The sequence below is a fragment of the Stegodyphus dumicola genome, chromosome 9, assembly GCF_044657685.1.
Source record: "Stegodyphus dumicola isolate Sdum_Otavi_A_Nest chromosome 9, ASM4465768v1".
NCBI classification, from domain to species: domain Eukaryota; kingdom Metazoa; phylum Arthropoda; class Arachnida; order Araneae; family Eresidae; genus Stegodyphus; species Stegodyphus dumicola.
This window is the reverse complement of record NC_140776.1, coordinates 146,881,163-146,896,772: the sequence shown is the minus strand read 5'-3', so window position 1 is coordinate 146,896,772 and position 15,610 is coordinate 146,881,163. Positions and strand designations below refer to the sequence as shown.

At 31.1% G+C, this 15,610-nt stretch overlaps 1 protein-coding gene across 1 annotated transcript in view; it reads left to right on the top strand.

Moving 5' to 3' along the window:
• Positions 1 to 15,610, top strand: part of LOC118180747 (uncharacterized) — a 62,050-nt gene that overhangs the window by 8,602 nt on the left and 37,838 nt on the right. The window contains exon 2 of the mRNA XM_085824215.1: positions 12,610 to 12,723. Within this exon, the coding sequence (XP_085680341.1) occupies positions 12,610 to 12,723 (114 nt within the window). The remainder of the gene's footprint in view (positions 1 to 12,609; positions 12,724 to 15,610) is intronic.

Below are 15,610 nucleotides of genomic sequence, written 5' to 3'. Positions count from 1 at the left end.
CTTTTTAACCACATAAGTCATTGTCATATTTGTTGGACTTCTAGTACCTTATTGAGAGCAGTTAGCGCAGTTACTGTCGTTGTGGGTTAGACACATGCGTATGCGGTATCTGTGGTTTGTAAGCTTTTTGTTCTCATTAGTTTGAATGTTATTTTAAAGTAAATATAACTATAGTTTCAATATCTCAGTGCCGTTACTTTAACCCTTTGAAGGGCGGTTGTTTGTCAATTTTTTAACCTCCGAAAAAATGCTAATTTTTCTACACCAAAAGCTACAATCGTAAGTGTCTAGTGTTTTCTTTAGATTCTAAATGGTAGCATCACCCTATGAATGCTCAATATTTTGCAGTTATGAAATTAATATACCTCTTTGCAAGGTATCATGTTGGAAGATTCATAAATTCTATTGGAGGGAAAGAAAAAATTCAAAATCTGCTAATATGACGTACACATGCTGAATCTTATATATTTACTTCATTTTTGTCAGAAATGACAATTAACAGAAGATTATTTATACGATTTTAAAACCGGTATATAATAATTTTCATGATTAATTTATAAGTCGTTTGGGATTCAATATTATGTTCATGGAGGAATGGGCAGTTTACTGAGTCTGTGCTAGTACTGAATACAAGTATATTAGTTTAATTTATTCTTTGTGTATTCAGCTCGAGTTTCATTCGTCTGTGTGTAGCTAAAATTTTTATTTCAGCACTTATCCCCTTACTCAAGAGAAAGACTCATCGATTTCAAAATTGCCATCTGGGGTCAAAACTTTACACAATTGTAGGGGTTAAATGTGGCATGTTAGCCCCCAAAAGACACCCGTTGCTTCGTGTTTTCCAAAATCCTAGAATGCAAGGAAAATGAAAGAGGTGATTGACAACTAATTTGTCATTCGGGAGTCACGCGTTCTTCCCCTTGTGAGGTGTGATAAGATCACACGAAGGGAAAGCTCACTTAAAATGGAAATGTACTTATGGTCCATCTCATAGTGTAATCATAAAAACTGCTGGTTTGAAAGCATGCTTTTATTCTTTAGGAAAATTCTTTTTAATTCTTTGTTAATTTCAGATGAAAGACTAGAGAACATAAGAGAAATTTGTGCTCTGGTTGATACAAACAGGTTGTTTCCGAAATAAATTTTACAGTTGGTGAAAGGAGGAAAAATATTTCTAAGGCCCGTTTTAGATGCAAACTAAAATGTATCCAAAAGTTGAAAAGGAGCCCCTATGAAGCCAAAGGGATTGAAAATCGGAATAAGAGCTTTGAGGTGTATCAAATAATAAAATTGTTTAACGGCGTTTCTTCCTGAGGAAAAAGAAAAAAAAAAAAAAAAAAAAAAAAAGATATATTACAAACTATACAAAAAATAAAAAAGGGACCCTTACTGTCCTCGATGATCTAAAGTGTGTGTGCGGGGGGGGGCGATTCTTCGTATACTGTATGAAGCATGGTTTTTTCCACATATTATCTAAAGCATAAAATACAACTTCAAAAATGCAACATCCTTTCTCAGCTGAGTCGGTCTTAGTGCTTCATTTTTCAATTTTTTTAATTTTCAGCTGAGTTACATCTGCTTGTAATATTATACTAGTTCAGTTACAGCATGATACGATTTACACATGCAGTGTTACATTTGCTAATTTTTTTTTATAAAATAATATTGAATTTAAATCAAGTTGAAAAGCTTTTTACCTATATTTTACATAAGTATGTTCAGCTGGGTTGCATCATCAAAGTGCATAAAAACATAAATTTTATTTTTAAAATTTTAAATTTCTGCTGATATTTAAAAAAAATTTGTCTTTACACTTACATAACTATATTCAAGCACTCATCACTACAGACGCACATCAAAAGTATGCAAAATTAATTTAAAAAACAAAGATTAACAGTTGGCAGCTACCTGGAAAAAAAATGTCGTAGAGGGCCGCCGGTATAAAATATATACCGGATATATATATATTTTGAGAGCCGGTATATATTTTATACCGGCTCTCAAAATTCAGGATTTCGCTCTAGATAATTTTAAGTCTCAATTTTGTGTCCTTAGGGTCCATAAGTTATAGTTCATGCAAAATTTTACCACAGTTTAAATTATTTTATATACCCCCCTCAAAGGGTTAATGTATAGTAATAATAATACTTTATGTTTGAAAGTTTCAGTCGAAAAGAGGCTCATGCTACGTAACGGTGATAAGGAAGAAACATATTAAATCTTTCTTATTGAAATGCTATGTGTAAATTGAGTTATTTGCAGTTTATTTTAATGAATATGAATACTGTATGCGTAGTATGCAGTAAAGGGAAAAAAGAATGGAACAATGATCTACTTCTATACTTCTAATCACTTTTAAACGGGGGAAAAAAAAAAAAAAAAAATACATGAAACTAGGGACATACGCTTCTAGTTGTGTAAATATTCCATGTATTGCTTGATTTGGATCTCGTTAGTATTTTCAAACTTATGGTAATATTAGTAATGTATTTCAGCTATCAAATGAACAGTATTTACGCAAGATGTATTGAGATTTGTATCCTTTTGCAGAGCGATGTGTATCTTGAAGGCATTTTAATGTGATCACGAACCTTATTTTTGAATGATAGCCAAGCATCATCAATTAAGGATTTTAATAGTACCACGTGAACAGAGACTTTTCCTTAGTTTCCCCCTTTTATAACGTTAAATATGAGCCCGTTAAAATGTTGTGGACAACAGCATTCCTTCCCTTAGGAAGATAACCCTAATGTGCCTTTCCATAATTCAGTAAATCCAGACCTAGAAGTTTTTGTTTGCTTATTTTCAAAGACCCGGCATATGTTTTTATAATAGCAACTTCTCAGTATAATACTAAATATCATAAAAGGTTTCATTGCGCAAATAACTCAAAATTGACGTGTAGTTACGCTCTTCTTTTTCACTAGATTCTTCATTTTTAAGTCAAATCATTAGAAAGTCAAATCATCACATATTTATATCAGAGAAATTAATGGGAAAAAATAATCATTTTCGTCATTGGCTTTCTCTAGAAATAATTATCAAACTGTCTTATAGCCATTACTTAGTTCTTGAATATCATTTAATGAATAACTGTTTTAATCAGGAAATTCTCTGATTAAGGCAGTTATTCTATTTATTAAACGAGTTTATAGAACTATGGACTATTTTGTACTTTTCTTTTTATGTCAAATTCAGTTTCTTTTTAGCCCACCAGCGGCCGAGCGGTAAAGTCGCTGAACACTGGTAGTTCGGTCCGAGGTTCGAATCCCGCGAACGGGCTGGCTGCATGGGTGTTTTCGTGGTTTTCCCCATGTGTAACGTGTATACGAGCCAGTTTCCTTTAGAAAGTCCTCCACGGAAGGCATCCCTCCTCTTAGGCAGATAGCCCTAGTGTGCTTTGCCATAATTAAATACACCAACACCAGTTTCTTTTCAGCTGCATTTATATAGTTTTGTGCAATGTACTTTTATTCTAGCATCAGAATTGTTATAATTTTGTCAATTCCATTACCTAACAACTTAACAAGAGCATGTAATAACAAAAAAAAAAAAAAAAAAAAAAAAAAAAAAAAAATCCCTGTTTTAATTATGGTAATTGCCTTAACTCAAATTGTACAATATTTTAATGTAATTTTTGAATTTAAATGCAGTTGCATAAAATGGTCCATGGTTTAGCCATGATTTTAGGTTTTAGATTAAAAATTTAATTTCTGTTGGAAATTATAACTAGTTTTATTCAGTATAATAATTATAATTTATGTTACAGATGATTTAAAATAAAATTTATGCAAACAAAATAATGACAATATCTTAAATACTGTTTAGTTTAAATTCAGAGGAGCTGCTTAATTACCTGCTAATGAATTCGGAAAGGAAATATTTAAGAAATTAGTAAAAGACCTGCGGGAAATTAAAAGAAAATGTGACAACTAAAATTTCCTATATTTAAATGGGAGAAAAATTAAATATGTAAACATGGTTTATATCCTATAAAATATCGTCTTTTTAAAATATGATAGTCCTTGTCACAAGGAAAACATATGGTAGTTATGCAAGTTCTTTAAAAGTGTATTTAAAATAGCCAAGAAAATTGTTTACAAGACTTTGCAGTGTAAAGCGGTAAATATGTCTGAAACATTTGCTTAGTTAGAAAACAGTTGAGTGAAGTAAGGAAGTCTAACGCTATTTTTAAGAGCTTCATTTGCAGATGGACATTTTTTTCTATTTTTGAAGCAATTTTTCTAAGGATTTTTTTTATTATTTTTACTGCGATATTACTTTATTAGTTTTACTGGATGAAGAGTATTTAAATCAAACTATTGCTTAGATTGTTTCTGTAACTAAACATGTAATATTTTTATATGACTAATATATCATAATCTGCTGAATGAAATTGTGAAGAGTTGGTGGGATGTGGAAAATCTGCAGACTGGTTATTCAAACGTTTGATTTTGTATAAATATAATTATGATATTAAATGGCTAATAGCATACGAAATTGTAATTTTTCTTTGCATCGAATTTATTATTTCATGTTCATTTGTGACAGAATAGATTGTCTTCAGTTCTGAAAATATTCCTATTTATGCAGACCCCGTGAAAATTTTAAGCAGTCTTGATTACCTTAATTCATCTTTCAATGATAAAAATCAATATAAAACAAACTCCATTTACTTTTTAACATTTATGCTATCCGCAAATTATAATATTTTGAGAGATTTGTCAAATTATTAAAATCTAAATATTATGTTTCGTTGAGTGATGCTAAAATCATTAAATGCGGATTCCCTTCGGTAAAATAAATATTTTTGCAGTAAATAAATAATACTATTCATGCAATATTTAATCGTTATCTCATTATTTATATTGATTTTATAACATTGATTTTATAGTGTCTGTTAGAATAAAAGGTATTAAATTCTATGACTACTTTTCGACATAAGTATTCGACCTGAAGTAATAGTTACTTTTTATATTTTCTTCTGTTTCCCAGAAATATAAAATTTACTCTTCATTTCGTGATACAATATTTAAAACGAATTTTGACTGTAGTACATCACAGTCGCATTATTCTTCGTGTGGTATGCAATTATTTTGCCTACAAAAATGCAAAATGTGAACAATACAATTTCTGTATATTTTTTAAATACAGACTTCCAACGTAAAATAACTAATTCAAGTACCTGTATGTTTCTTCCTTGCAGTAGTTATGAATATTTCTTGAAAAAATAAGATATTACTAATTTGGGTTTATAAAAATTTCATATGTTTACATTATGTTAAATGCAAGCACAAGATTTCTGGAAATCTGCGCTTGTTTAAGTAATGATAATCAGTGGTTAGTTCAATTAAAATAAAAATAGGTGTAAAGAGTTTTAAAGATGTTATGTTTCAAAAATATTAAATTATATTCAATTGTGAATATTTCTTGTTTAAATTTTAATGTAAAGTGTTTGATCATATTAAAGTTTTCAATAAATATATTTCACTGATAAGTTTCTGGTTCGTTTTCCCTATCGGAAATTATATTATAATCAGGCTTTTTTTTAAATAAAGCACTTCAAAAAGAAATTCATAAAATTTTAGAAAAAATGTTATGCCTAACGCAATTTTTCGTGACTTTTTGGAAATTAATCATCCTGACTAAATTCTCATGATAAAGTATTTCTGTGTATTTAATATTCTGTATGTTTAGTAAAATTAATATTCAATATCTTGAAAGCAAATCTTCTCAGTATCTTGAAAATTATATATAATTTAGAAATGTAAATAAGTTTTAAAATTTATCCGCTGGATGTATATTGCGAAATTCATTATTTGACCGTTAATTTTTTAATGGTAATAAATTATTTCGTTGTAAAATATTAGATTTTTCCATAATCTGAAGATTAGTTGCATAAATATGTTACTCCAATATTTAGGAATAATAATATTCTAGATATTGATTTCTACCAATGCTTATGAAAAAATAATTTAAGGGTACATTTATGCCATAAATATTAAATAAAATAAAAATACGGAAATTTATTTCATTACAGTGAGGCTGCAAAATTACCTTGTTATTTAGATCCCAGACTTATTTGTTTTCTTTCTGAGCTACAATCTAATTAATGATAGGCTAAATTATATATTTTATGGCTTTGATATTACCTGAAAATACCTAGCGTGATTGGAGAGGCACTATAAAGTTTTTATTTATCACTACTTAAAAAATGTGCTTGTTTATTTAAAATATTAGAGATGCCCGATAAAAGATAAATCAGACATCAAATTCTGAAGACGTAAGATTTATTCCAATGGAAATATATTTAGTGGAGCTATTCAAGGAGGCTTAAAGCGAGTATCAAAGTCATCAAAATGAGTGTGTTTCATACATAAAACAAATATTGCAATTTTTTAATTTAATATTTATATTATCACTTATTTTTTACTGCTAATTTTCTTTCCATTTGCCTCCTTTTTGTTGTGGCTTAGTGGTATTTTGAGTTTGACTTAAAGTTTATATTTTCGTTCATTTTGTGTGTGTGTGTGTGTGTGAGTGATTATGGCAAAGCCTCGAGGGCTATCTGCCTAAGAGGAGGGATGCCTTCATGGAGAACTTTTTAAGGGAAACTGGCTCGTATACACGTTACACATGGGGAAAACCACGAAAACGCCCATGCAGCCAGCCCGTTTGCGGGATTCGAACGTCGAACCAAACTACCAGTCGTTCATTTTGTGAATTTAATCTTTATTTTTCAACACTATTATTTTGTTGCATTTATTGTGGACTTTGATATCACTAGGCGTAAGTTTATTATAAAATTTTTAAGGCCTTTTATCAACATGTTTCATAATTTCTTTAAATTCAAATATGTTGCTTACAATAAGCATACTTTTGAATATGCATTACAAAGTCTTTATGTGGCTATCATTGCAATATTATCTCCTCTATATTATAGCGCATATTAAAACTTGCAAAAAATTGACGAAAAATGTTGAAAATATTTTTTGTTTATAAATATAAAATCCATGAATTATGTTACAACCAAAAGATACAGAAAATGCAATGAATTTTTGAAGTTATTTAGGAAAACATGGTCGCACAAAGTACTTTTATTAAGGTGTATTTGGTGTATTTAATTATGGCAAAGCACACTAGGGCTATCTGCCTAAGAGGAGGGATGCCTTTCGTGGAGGACTTTCTAAGGGAAACTGGCTCGTATACACGTTACACATGGGGAAAACCACGAAAACACCCATGCAGCCAGCCCGTTCGCGGGATTTGAACCTCGAACCGAACTACCAGTGTTCAGCGACTCTACCGCTCGGCCGCTGGTGGGCCACTTTTATTAAGGAATATATTAATAAAAAAAATTGTAAGGCTCTGCTATGTATAGAAGCTTTAATCAATGTTCTTCAGACCGTACTAGGCTAATAAACGAGTTATCACTCTAATATTAATTGAAATGACAAGTCTTAATGAAGATTAACAACTTTTTTTAGAATTCTGAAAATCAACAGAAGGCATTACTTGTGCTACAGAATGTAACTCTGCTACTTGCGATTATTTAAAATAACATAATAGGAAGTTAAATTCAAGTAGCATAATCGAAGACTGTACAAGGTGATATTTTTAAGCTGGGTCAGGTAATTAACGGCGCGCTTTTAAAGTGGGCTAGCAAAACGGCTGTGTAATTTTTGCTATTATTCCTCAAATATGAAGCACGCTGAAAATGATCGAAGTATCAAGCTTAATGAAATTTAAGCGATTATTTTTTAATACTAGTTAATGTAAATAACTGGGATTTATATATATTTTGAATAGAAATATCATTTTTGAATAGAAATATCAAAAATAAAGGCTTACTGTTTTCACAATTCTCAATGCTTGCTTAGATAAATAAATATCCGAAACATAAAATAACATGTTACGTGTTAGAATCTCACCCTTTTACATGTTAGAATCTCATCCTATTTTTTAATACTAGTTAATGTAAATAACTGGGATTTATATATATTTTGAATATAAATATCATTTTTGAATAGAAATATCAAAAATAAAGGCTTACTGTTTTCACAATTCTCAATGCTTGTTTAGATAAATAAATATCCGAAACATAAAATAACATGTTACGTGTTAGAATCTCATCCTTTTACATGTTAGAATCTCCACCTTAGGTCTTTTTCAATGGCAATTTTTTCAATTTTTCCTTTTCAATTTTTTTATGCAATATAAGTATATTGCATTTGAATTCAAATGCAATATATTTATATTGCATTTGTATTTGCAATACATTTATATTAATAAATTTTCTTCCTATTTTGGGAAATTTCATGAATAAAATACCTATTAACAATTAAAATCTCCGATACAAACTTTTAATACTCTTTTGAGCATAGCTTTCTTATATTAAAAAATTATTGGTGCCTGCATCGGTTCTTCGTAAAAGATTTGGAAATATATTCGAATTTCGATGATACGAAACTGAAGGAAGCTGGAGAAATTTCGAGTAATCGAATTTTAATTTGTGAGTTTTTTCTTACAATTCCTCTCGAGAAGCACTTATACGTGTTAAGGAATATACTAAATATATTCAAAAAAGCAAATTTTAAATTATTGTGTGTATGAATAATTATAATTATTTTGATACATACTAAATACCATTAAAATCCAGAAATCCAAATTTTATATTTGCATTCGAAAAATGCTGCGTAATTAGCATAAAATCATATAGTTCTGACAGAAAATTAGGTCTACTTAAAATGATAATGAACGTTAATAAAAGGCTTTCTTTGCGTCTAAAGTAGCTGTTTCTTTTTGATTTCAACAGTAGATATCAGAACACTAATGTAAACAATCCTACAATAATAGCAAATACAAAAAAAGCAATTATTTTAAGGATATTACTTACGTTCCTTACAGAGACTATTTTAGATATTTTAATATAGTTTATGCGCTATTGAATAAAAATGTAGAATATTTATCAGTTCAGCTCAGCTTTACTCTAAATAAAAATGTTAATTGCATTTATAAAATAAATTATAATGTCTATAAAGCTCATTTTTGAATACCCGCAACAGCAAGACCGAGTTCGCCGAACAAAGTGAGAACTGCTAAATGACTGATGGATATACCGTTTCCAATCAGTGCTTGAGAAGCAAGTATCCAGCCATTTTGCAGAAGGAGGGGATACTTTTTTTTTTTTTTTTTTTTTTTTTTTTTTTTTTTTTTTTAAGGATTTTACTAAATTATTCAAAGAACCACAGAAAAGCAAATTGTTTCATATTTAATGTTTCTGCAGGAAATGTCTGTGCCACCATGACCTCTGAGGTTTGGGAATATGTAATTTTCGACAGCTCGGGAAAGAAATGCATGAATAATTTCACCATCACTTGAAAAATTTTGACTTCCGAATTATTTCGATTAGTCTATGAATGGAAATTGATTTGGAGTCAGTGTATGAAAATAGAGAACAGTTAATCTTAATTTTTAATCCATTTTATTGCGAGGAAACTTTCAACTAGTGAAAATTGAGAGTTATGTTACTTATTATTAATGATATCTGTAGCTTACCGTTAATATTACGCTCTAAGCAGATATCTTTAATTGCATGTTTGTTGCATTGTAGGAAAATTAAATAAAATTCATTTACATTAGGTAATAATGTATATTGAAATAATAATTGTATACAATTCCTAACAGTACTTAAATTCTAGTGGGTTTTCGCTTAACTATAAATTTTATTTTAAACATTTGCGGTAGAGCATTAGTTTGATTAATTACTTAAAGTTCTTATAATTTTCAGGTTTTAATTTTCTTATCTATAACTGATGTAGTTAATTTCATAAAAGTCTTGCAAAGAGCACTTAAAATTATGCTACCCTTAGGTCAGCCGTTCTGACCAGTTATGATAGATGGCAGAAACTGACTGCTAATCTGGAACGACAGGTGCAAATTAAACTCCCAATTTGTTGTCTTTCTCCATTCTTTACAACTGTCTATCGGTCGCCCCCTGTGGTGCATTCTTAGAAACGATCTCGTTGATGTGACAGTTAAATGACTGATTGAATCTGACATAACTGCCGACAAATGCTTAAAAAGCAAGTGTCGCAAGTTAAAAGAGAAGTAGTAAAAAATCGTAAATGGATGAAATTTTAGTATTGCTAAGTAACTTGTTCATAAAAGTAAATTTTCTTGTTAAAAGGATTTATAGAAACTTAAGAATAAAATTTGCTGCTGCATCAACAAGTATTTATTAATACATTCAAAATTTTAAAATCAATAACCATAGTGATGATGCCTTTTTTTTTTTTTCCGTTGTCAAGCTTAAAATTAAATGTCAAGGAATTAAGACTATTCCATTTATTATTTTAAATCCACCCACGGACGTATTAAAAAATGAATAAAATTGCAGAGATAATTTATAGTGGGTTACCCAAGATGTATGAAATTATCTGCTTCGCAGAGCCCAAAGACCAGACACCAGCGTACTACCTTGCATGCATTTACTGACGATATATCTTAGCAAGTGGTTAGGGGAAATTGAAAAAATTGCCATTGAAAAAGAGCTAAGGTGAGATTCTAACATGTAAAAGGATGAGATTCTTATTATTTATTTATCTAAGCAAGCATTGAGAATTGTGAAAACAGTAAGCCTTTATTTTTGAAAAATATCCAAGTTTCACGGACTAAAGAAACCCAAAAGATCTATTTTCAGCATATCATCACTTTGGGTGCATGTATACAAGCCATTCAAGTTATTGACGTTAGGACTTGAAATCCGTTATTTTGCTTTTGTGTTTTGAAATCGATTGCAATCCAAAACCTTTGTGCCGTGGAAAAGTTATTTTTAAATTTTGCATGCTGTGGCTGAGCTGTACAAATATTAAAAAAAAAAAAAAAAAAAAAAAAAAAAAAAATTCAAAATCACTCTTTTATTGCAAGAACGAAATTGAATTTTATTTAAGAAAGAAAAACGAAATTTCATTTTAAAAGTTAGATTGTTAAATCTGAATGCTCTATGAATAATTTCCAGAATCGTTATTCAAAGACAGAAAGTGCTGTAATATTTTATTAAAAATACTTCCGAATTTACTTGTGAAAAAAAAAAAAGAGTTAATTTAACGTAAAACCCAGTTTATGAAAATAACGGTCTTAAAAAAAAAACTAGCAGGAGGGGAAATTTATTTATTTATTTTCAAAAATTTTTATGTGTTATTAAAGCATTAAAGAGCATTTTTTTCGCTGATATCCACTCCTGCTTGACTTCTTTGCATGACTTTGGATAATACAATTAATTCCAACATGCTACTAAACAACAGAAATAACAAATGAAAATCAAAATGATTTCAAAAGTAAAATGGAATATGTATGAAATAATGTCGTATACTGAACTGATAACTTTTTCTATAAGAAGCAGAAGTTGTAGCGATCCCATTTTAAATTCCCTTGGGAATGATATTTCTTAATCTCGAAATAATCTACCTCCATCTAAAAAAATCAAAATCGATTATAATTTGGTTGTTTTTATCATTTTGGAAGCTATCTCGATCTTAAAAGTATTCTAAGAAAATAAACAGTTGATTCGAAAAGAATCGGTAGTAAAGCATTTGATTATCTCAAAGCACGTTTGGATTGAGGGATGGATGACTTTGTGGAGGATATTCAAGGAAAAATGACGCATATTTACATTAGACATTGTAAGATTTATTCTAAGTTTTTAACAGTTATCTTTAGTTAAAGCTACTTTCCTACCCTTCGTAATTTTAGCTTACAATTTCCTACCTGAATGTTTTTTTAGAATCGCGGTTAATGCGAATGAGTAAGAGCGGTATTTAAGTCTAAATTCCACTGACTTCGTTAGAGAGTCAGAGATTCTGACAAGCAGGTGTTGCCTTTTGGCTACATTCTCTCTAAGTTGTTACTATGCTCGGCCGTATTTCAGGCCCTTGATAGCTTCGACAATCTAGTTGATATTTAGGGGCCAACTACTTAGAGTTTTGATAGTTTCGGCTATATCATTTTAGTTAAGTTTTGTTTCTTATCACTTTGAGCTCAAGCCCAAGTGGAGGCTTTGCTGTACGCTCTGAGAAAGGAGCCGACTGTTAAGTTCTTATTTTGAGAAATAAAAGGTAATTAAGCCTTCTTGAGTTTTACGTATCTGTTTCTGAACTAAAGCAAATATTTGCTTACCTGTTTACGAGGTGCCTACACATTTAGCTGTTAGATAACAGGTTAGAACCCCACAACATTATTTCTTCAGCTGGCCGCGAATGGAATCCGAGAGGCTACTTTAGCCACTCGGCCACTGGGTTCTGATCGGAGAAAAAGGCAAGAAATGTCATAAAATTTATCCGCTATTAAAATTTTCATTTTGGTAAATTGGTAGAAATACCTTAGGTAGGTATATAAATGTATAATTTGTTATAAATACCATAATATAGCTTTAATGATCTCCCATTCCGTATATCGCCAAGTATATCGTCCTGTTTTCTCCTCTTTTGAACAGAAATTTAAAAACTTCCTCTCCTGATAATTAATGGGTGCATTTCTTAATAATTTACCCTGATAATTAATAGGTACATGTCTTAATAATTTAATAAATTATTTATTTTTTCTTTCCAGGCAAGAGCTTTAACTTGACAATTCATGTCGCCACTAATCCTCCTCAAGTGGCCACGTACAATAAGGCCATCAAGATCACAGTTGATGGACCAAGAGAACCACGTACAAAAATGCGTAAGTCAGGTTTTTGTTACTTTTTAAGTGCATTTAACAGAGAAAAATCACTCAGGTTTGTGTAAATATTACTTTCGTAGCAAAAAAAAAAAAAAAAAAAGCTTCTTTTCTTTTAGCTTCTTCATCCCCCAACCTTTCACTGCGCATTGCTACTTTAGAAATCTTGCCTTTGTGAATAAACTTAGCAAACGAAGAAAATTTAAATGAAAATAATTTGCATGACCATAACGAAAAAGGATAATTTGTAATAATTTTATTGAAGAAAGCGTGATGATAATTTGTTAAATGATAATGTGTAGTTCACGGAACCACCTATTCTGTGATTTTCTTGTAGCCAAGCATGTTTTTTGGCTTTTATGTTTTCGTTTATTTGGGCGGGATTCTTTTTAATTTAATAAAAACATTATCATCGGTGATGAGCAGCTGAAATGTAATAGTCTTTTTTCTAATCGGACACATTTAAAAGTTTTTGCGAAAATCCTCAATTTGCATGCGTGTTCCGTCACCGATAGGAAGTCACAGTTGCTTTCGTCTGCCTTGAGGAAAATGAAAGATGACGGTTAGCACTAAAACGTTCTTTAGAGAACTAGGTAGGGAATTTCTGTTCTCCCGCAAACTTTCAAACTTAATTCTGTACTTTTCTCATATTATATGCAGAGATTGATAAATGTTCCGGTCGCAGTGCAAAACCGTCATTTTAATAGATATTTCTTTGTTAATTTGCATGTTTTTCTCTACATTTTATGTGTGCGCTCTTTGCTTCAAGAGTTCAAGTGGAAGATGAAGAATTTAGAGTGCATTATGTTTGCTTTAAAATTTTACAAGAACTCAAACAAATCAATGTATAGAAAAAAAATTTTTCGCTATTATATTTACATTACATTTAAATGTATAAACACAAAAATATCGCAGAAAATTTAGCAAATATAAAATTTTGCCAAACCCAAAGGCTGCGGTGACCAAATCAAGTCGAAAGCAATTTTGTGCAAAGGCGCATAATATACGTCGCAAGAAAAATTTTTTGATTGATTATAATAATGTTGCAAATATATAAATTGGATATGTTATGATGTTAACGTACAAGGTCAATGATCGTACTTATAGAGGAATGGCATACTGGTTATGTGCGATATTTCGTGGAATATAAAGATGTTACATTCTGACAATATTTGCCATACCGTATAGATGACAGATGCCTGGTAACAAAGCTTAACGTAACGGTACACAAATTTTTGGGAAGACTCCGATTAAGGCGTTTTTAGCGTCATTGTAAACAGTTGCGTTTTTATTTGTTATGTCATTTCTATAATGAGAAGTAAATTTATGTCATAATAACATAAGTGGACCTGAAAGTAGCACTAGCTGATAATTTCACACGGGTTTGCCTATGTCAGCTTTTAAGTTTCCCTCCTTGCTCCGTAGATGATATTATAAAGTATCTGAGCTTCACTTGGTACCGAGATTCAGAATGTCATCCTTTGCAAATAAGCATACCTACCAATCAGCCATCTTAGCTTTGGCCAGTATCTTCTGATAGTTATCTGAATATTCATTGGTTAGATGTTTCTTCGCAGCTTAGAGTCAAACTATTTTTGTTAGAAGGTCTTTCTACAAAAGCAAACCTTCCAAGATGACCACCAATCTTTGTTGCAATAAGTCACTTCACCGCAACATCATAATAAAGTACTATTCTATCAATGCAAAGGCCAACCAGCGCCCGAGCTGTAAAGTCGCCGAGTACTGGTAGTTCGACCCGGGTTTCTAATGCTAATCCAGGATTCGAACAGGCTGGCTGCATGGGCGTTTTCGAGGCTTTCCCCATGTGTAACATGTGCATGGGCCAGTTTCTCTTAGAAAATCCTACATGAAGGCATTCCTTTAGGCAGATGACCGTCAAGTGTTTTGCCATAATCAGATAAACCAAGTCTATTGATGCAAAACATATTTTGGGGATAAACTCATTCGCAACATTTTTTTGATTTAACCAAAAAGTAAATTCATTCACATAATTTTTAACTTTTGGAATTCTTTTGCTTCATATTTAAGAAATATTGCATCCCATCTTGTCAATTACCATAATCTTTGGCGGATTTCTGCCAGTGATAGCAGGACGGTTTCTAAGGTAATGACAGGAGAAACAACTTTCTAATTGCATGTGTAAAAGTTACATCCTTCTTTGCGTCAAATATAGGAGGCTAAGGAATGAGTGACAGTACAAAGCTTGTCGTTTGTCGTGTGCGCCGTCGCCTGTCTGTCGCTCTCGGAACCCTGCTTCCGAAATTTTTTTTTTTTTAAATAAAAAGAAGATGAGGATCCACCTTCCATCCAACAAACAGTTGCCGCCAAGTGAGTCAAGAACCCATCCCCTACGGAGCACTTGGCTACTGTTACCGTCTTCACCGTAATCGACGCACTTCTCCCCTCCTTTCATAATTGGTACTGTTGCTATTCTTGAAGTTCAGGTGCGTCGGGATGCCCGCACGGACGACATCCTTTCGATCCGGTTTAAAAGAAACGGAGATGTAAAGAATGCTCGATAAAAGAAAGGATGGTTAGACATTTTTTCTTTTTTCTTCTTTTTTTTTTTTTTTCTTTTTTTTTTTTTTTTTTTTTAGTCCAAAGGGATTTGAATCCCGAAGGACTATTAGTTTCGTTTTGGCATTTTGCGTCGGACTCATAAACGTCGGTTCACTTTTCAAACTGTTGCCACAAAATGTTAGTCCTGCATTATATTTGAAGAAATTAAATAATGAAAAATCTGCATAAATGTATGTATATTTCTCGTATTGTGATAAAACAACGGTACATAGAGTCATCGAATTTTGAATAACGTAATCCTCCAACGAATATGAGCCTGTGGAAGACCCAATTTGAAATTTGTTTTATG